Genomic DNA, 5,943 nt, shown 5'->3' with positions numbered 1-5,943 from the left:
ATGAAGAGGATTTTGTGCCTTCTGATGGCCGTGATTTCTGCCCAGGGGGTCTATGGGCGTCACGTGTTTTTCGCCACCAAGGCGAGACCAGCCTTTTGTAAAGGTCTTGACTGCCCGACGTTCAACGACCAGTTCGTCGGAAAGGTATATGATTATGCGCCCTCAGTACTCGGAGAAAACGTATCTTAAAAACCAACATTAGATATGTAAATAAATTAAACAGAAGAAAACACAAGAACAAACATAATCATTTTGCAATGTTTCCTATGCCTCAAGTCTCCTCCTGACTAGCAGACGGATTCATGATGTTTATGAGTGATATCATATTGCATAGGGCAGAGTATTCTTTCCAATCACAATTGTGATATCGTTCAATTTTCTGTCTTCGATTTATTGTTGTTTTTCAGCTCTACACTCACTTGAAAGCGCTTCCACACCAATTGCTTTCGATATGTTTACATTATAGAATTAAACTCAACTAACTAACTCAATGTTCGAATGTCTTCAAAACATGAGACATAAAGTAAAAAAGTAATTTGACTTTTTTGAACGTCTCGCTATATTGGCTTTCGCCTTCTTTATATTCATTTTTTTAGCACAGTACATTGTAATACAAGTAAACTTATTAATCTATTATTATTGCTATGTGTTTTTAACCACGTGCATAATTCTCGAAAATACAAAAGAAATATTATTTCACTTCTATTTGGCCAAACCTTAGTAAACGAACATCTTACTGCTGGTAATGAGCGAGGTGAGCCCAAGCCATTCTAAAATGATATCCATGTTGTGCATCCAAACGCAGAAGTACGAAGAGCGTCTGTACGAGGCGGCAAACTGGGTGGGGACGGAAGTTCTGGACCTGAGCTACGACCGTGCCGTGTCCCAGGGCTTTGAGCGCAACTTCCACTACATCAGCGGGAACAATACAGCTGGTAACTATACGTCGACAATTGAGAGTGATGATGATAATGATAATGATGATAATGATGATGATGATGACGATGTTGTGATGATGATGTTGATGATGATGATGATGATGTTGATGTTGATGATGATGTTGATGACGAAGATGACGATGGTGACGATGACGACGACGATGACGATGTTGATGACGACGACGACGATTATGATGATAATGACGTAATTGAGCGTCGAAACCACCAACTCGTCGCGAAAAAATCTCAGCTACAGTAGAAAAAAAGAAGACATTATTATACATATATAATGAAAACCAATTGTGACGTAACCGTGTTCTAGACAAATTTTAGTTCAAACATTTTCATTGATTTCGCATGGATACGTGAACACCTTCCACTCCTCTATAACTTCGATCGATGTCTTTGGTGACCATGCAGGAGAGAAGATCCCCATGACAGCCCCGGTAGCAGTGCGTATCATCCCGGGACAAGGTCCGGCCTGCAAGTCCAACTTCACCATCTATTTCTTCATCCCGCACAATATGCAGTCTGACCCGCCGAAACCTACCGAGACGGACGTTTTCATTCAGAAATTTCCGCGGCAAAGCTTCTACGTCCGGTGAGTATTAAAAGCGATGAACCAGTATCTCAAAACGTTTCTTCTTCTTCTTCTTCTTTTCATGGAGCACAAGACAAATAGTAACCAGGTTGTTAACTAGCGCTTACAACAAAAGAACAAAGTGATGACAGCGTATTTTGTTTGTACATGACGTCGAAGACCCGTAGTGATGGCCAGATATCCTGTGACGTTACTGGCGAGAATAATTGATAAAAGACAATGTTTCCAAGCATGGGTCTTTGACGAAAAAAGATTGATTCAGTTCACTTCAATATTATAGTATAGTATCCGTTATCATCTTCGTCTTCTCATCCTTTGTCATCTGCATTGTTCACATCATCATCATTAGCTGATTGTCATCTTTATCTTCTTCTTAATACTTCTTCTGCTGTTGCTGCCTCATCATTCTTATTTTCATTTTTTAAACAAAATCTTTATAGTTTCTCGTCGTCATTCCATAGGGTTTCTCTCATCTCATGTAGCCTACTTCCTTAAAAAAAAAATAAATGTGAGGTCGAATACTATCTAGTTACTCCAGTTACGTTTCTGATCTTAACCTCGGTAATAGTTTGTGATAATGATAATGATGTTGATGATGTTTAAACAGGTCATTTCGGCATCATTCTCACCTCCACTCTCCATAATGTATCATCTCTTTAAAAGTTAACATTGCATCTTTATCACCTATGATATGTAGCTCCTTCTCTGGACGCGCGAGAGAAGAAGACTGGTATAAGAACGCCGATCAGCTCGGAGAAGACCTCACCTTGGACAACCGCACCTTCGAGAAGTCCTTCTACTTTACGGCTGGCTACGATTCTCCTTTTACGGTGCTGGACAGACACAACGAAGTCTGGTTTGCAGCAAAAGATTAATATAGTCCGTTTGCGTTGCATGAAATAATTACATTGGGCGCTTTAATTTCGAAAAGCGAAAGGTGTGAGGTTTTGCGCAGCTTGTATATAAAAATCAGTTTTTGCGGGCACTGTCGCCCTGCAGTACTAAATCTGTCAAAATAAATTGGTGAACAATCAGTCGGAAAAAAATAGCTAGGACAGTTTCGATTTAAATTTAGCTTTCTTTATATCAGTAGGCGTACTTTTGATTCATTCTCTCACAATAAGAGCAAAAACTAAAGGAAGCACGTGTATGTATATAGACAACAGTTTAGTGTTGTCTTATAATATAATGTTATATGCATCATGTTGAAAAGGTATTCAATATCCGTTTACGAAAAGGCTCTTTCGAAAGTTTAGAGAACAATTTGCTTGAGTTTAAGAAGTCTGAAGAGTAGAAATTCATAGGACAATATTATGATAGATACCAGAGATCATGCGCCCATAAACCTTAAAAAAAGATTGTCTCGTATGCAATACGTTGAGACGTTTGTATGATGCGCATCAAAAGAGGGCGACATTGATGAAAATTAGTACAACATTATGCCTTTTTCACAAGCGATGTCTTTCTTCATTGATCTTTGGAAATGGTTCATTTTGTTTTCCCAGTTTACTTAATTGGTTATTTCTGGGTTCAATGCTACTTATACAAAAATCTTTGCTGTTTTGCTGCCAAGTCCATATTACAGAACTTGTCCGTATTTCTTTAGAATGAGCAAAAATCATGTCTTGTCTTTGATTGCATGATTGATCATTCCTTCATCACAGAATGATGTTGTTTCACGGAGGTAGACTAATAGAAAGGTCTTTGCGTGCAGTTGACTGCAGTATTCTTTAGTTTTGTTTCTTACACTTACCAGTTTGCAATAAAACTTATTAGCTGCAACATTGTCAAACTCTCTGAGTGTTGGATGTTATCACAGTGAAAGTATTAATCTGCATGCACGACTTACAGGAGGTGCCCGGTAGGTCTATACCAGACACCCGTATTCCATTGTTACTGTTGTTCACATGAGAATTTCCCCGTGTAATGTTCATGCTATTACTCTGTAGCTCACTTTACAGAATATGTAAAGAACTTTGTTTGAGAAGAAGTCTCCATAATGAGATACCTGATGTGAACACATATAATTACACTTACATGCATACACCCACATACACACATATACACACCCTATATTATCATTATACACACATGCATGCTAATAATACTTACATAGTGGAGCCTCATACATAGGGAATACGCAGGTGATAATTGTTTCTGTCATTATCACTGCTATTTACAATACATTTGACTGAAATTGATGTCTTTCTACACACATAAACTTTATGTAGATAATATTCTCTATAATCTTTCTCCCACCCTTTCTCTTTCTCACACTCTCTCTGCGACTAAGGAGAGAATATCTACATTATATAGATGATGACTGGCGGGGGAGGGAACATACCGAACGTTCCACCCGAAGGGTTTGAAATGCCATTGAGGGACTTATAGCCTCCCTCAATAGCATTTCTAACCCCGAGGGTGGAACGTTTGGTAGTTATACATGTTCCCGACAACAAAAGTCATCATCTGTTATATCATATGGCTTAGTCAAATCTGCTTTTTCACATTGTATGGAATAGGCAAGTTTATCCTATCGATTGCGTGAAAAAAAAATCGTTTGGTTTGTCATTTGTTACGTGAAAATGTTCGCCCATGGGAGAACATTATAAAAATGTTCTCCCATGGGCGAACATAACCAATGTTCCTCCATCACGTGACTGTGTTTAGCCAATCACTAACCGGTATTTGACTAACCCATTTGATATAAAGTAATGTTGTATTTGTGTGTATAAAGACATTTTATTCAAATGTATTATGAATAGCAGTATTACCATGACATGACATTCATTGACATCAATCTTCCAGGGTTTACGTAGAGGAATGAAACGAAGGAATTTGTCAAACCAAATTGTGGGCAAGTCCTTGAGAGTAAAACAGAAAAGATTGGACCAATGCTCAAAATAGATCTAGGGGCTGGGGAGAGAAAGGAGAAGAGAGTAAAGATCGCAGCCCCCCCCCCCCCCCCACACACACACACACATACACATGAAAATCAGCCACGTGCTCCGGAGATGAATGTAGATGATGCGATCAGAGGGATGAGAAGCTTTAGGAGGAGGGGAGAAAGTGGGAGGACAGGAGGGGGTAAAGAAAGGGCAAAGCTAGTGGAAGAGTAAGAAGGGGAAGAGAGAGAGAGAGAAGGAGGGAATGTTCAAAGTCGGAGGAAAGGGGGGGGGGAGCCTAAGCTTGGAGGGGAAGAGTAAACATTATAGAAGAGAAAGGAGAGAAAGAGGGGGAGTAAACAAAAACGAAAAAGCAAGAAAACAATTGAGCAGGAGCCGATCTAGCTTTATGCTAAAGGAGTGTGACCCAATGACAATCGCGTCATGTCAAACAAAACAAAACAAAACAAAACAAAACAAAAAGCAAAACAAAAACAAAAACAAAAAAGAAACCTTCATATTTTTCGCTGCCACTTCTCTCCCCAAAACCGCTGAAAAGCAAAAAAAAAAAAAAAAAGAAAAAAAGAAAAAAAAAGAAATGGTGGATATGGTGTTTCTATTAACACCAAACTTGTATTGGATTGGCCAAAACGTCGTACACTTGATTGCCTGAGCAACGCATAGTTTCTTACCAGGCCCCATAATATTTTCCATGCGTGATCGACAAAGAATGTCAGAAGATTACAGAGGAGTTTTTTTTTCCTAACTATATGTTCTTTCTCGTGCTGTTTTATATTCTATAAATTCATATGCGGACTAACTGAAAAATAGCTCTTGAGGCTGATAGTGGTTTTTTTTTTTTATAACGTAGTGAAGTGCGCGACAGAAAAAAAAAGAAAATTTCAGAATCGAATGAATTATGTGGATAGAATGACTTCGAAAGAAGAAAGCAGCAACCGCGCACATTGCTTTCCATTTCTTTCACCATGTGCATATTTCTATTCTGTCCAATTTCCTAACATCAATCCTTTTCAATAATAAAATATTGTAAACACAAAGTAGGCCTACATGTATTTTTTTTTGAAAATTATATTCCCTGACTTTCAGACGACATTTTAATCAGAAATTTATATTTTCTTTTTGATTTCTTTTTACTTAGTTCACAATTTATAATTCTGCAAATGTGCACTTTGTTAGTTTGAATACAGAATTAGAGTACAGTATACATGGTATAGGGCTATGATGTAAAGCAACACATTTCTGACGAAAGAATCCAGGCTCACGAAAGGGGGGGGGGGGGGTCGTTTTGTTCTGCGCATGCGCTCTTTCTTCAACACGTTACGTGATGCCCGTCTATCTAATGGGCATTGCGAGACCGGTGGCTTGCCTACACGTGCCTCCATGCACATAACGCACTTTTACATGTGTGGGACTACGACCTCCGTGTTGCACTGTGTCCGTGTTATGCTGCAGTTGACTCGCGGCGGCAGGAAGATCTCAGTTGGTGCGGCGTTCAAAC

General features: G+C 39.0%; 1 protein-coding gene across 1 annotated transcript; it reads left to right on the top strand.

The window, feature by feature from the left end:
- Positions 1-2,414, top strand: LOC139742749 (heme-binding protein 2-like). Its single transcript, XM_071653270.1, has 4 exons — positions 1-144; positions 806-935; positions 1,359-1,539; positions 2,237-2,414. The coding sequence occupies exons 1-4, from the start codon at positions 1-3 to the stop codon at positions 2,412-2,414; spliced, it is 633 nt and encodes a 210-aa protein (XP_071509371.1).
- Positions 2,415-5,943: the final 3,529 nt, after the last annotated feature.

Source organism: Diadema antillarum, unplaced genomic scaffold (genome assembly GCF_040938485.1).
Source record: "Diadema antillarum isolate AM-2024a unplaced genomic scaffold, OU_Dant_1.0 seq00001018_RagTag, whole genome shotgun sequence".
Lineage (NCBI taxonomy): Eukaryota > Metazoa > Echinodermata > Echinoidea > Diadematoida > Diadematidae > Diadema > Diadema antillarum.
This window is presented reverse-complemented; position numbering and strand designations above follow the sequence as displayed.

Excerpts from the sequence above, each read along its gene's own strand:
- LOC139742749 (XM_071653270.1), top strand. The coding sequence starts at position 1 with ATGAAGAGGATTTTGTGCCTTCTGATGGCCGTGATTTCTGCCCAGGGG. Across the intron at positions 145-805 it reads ACGACCAGTTCGTCGGAAAG|AAGTACGAAGAGCGTCTGTA; the intron begins GTATATGATTAT and ends ATCCAAACGCAG. Across the intron at positions 936-1,358 it reads CAGCGGGAACAATACAGCTG|GAGAGAAGATCCCCATGACA; the intron begins GTAACTATACGT and ends GTGACCATGCAG.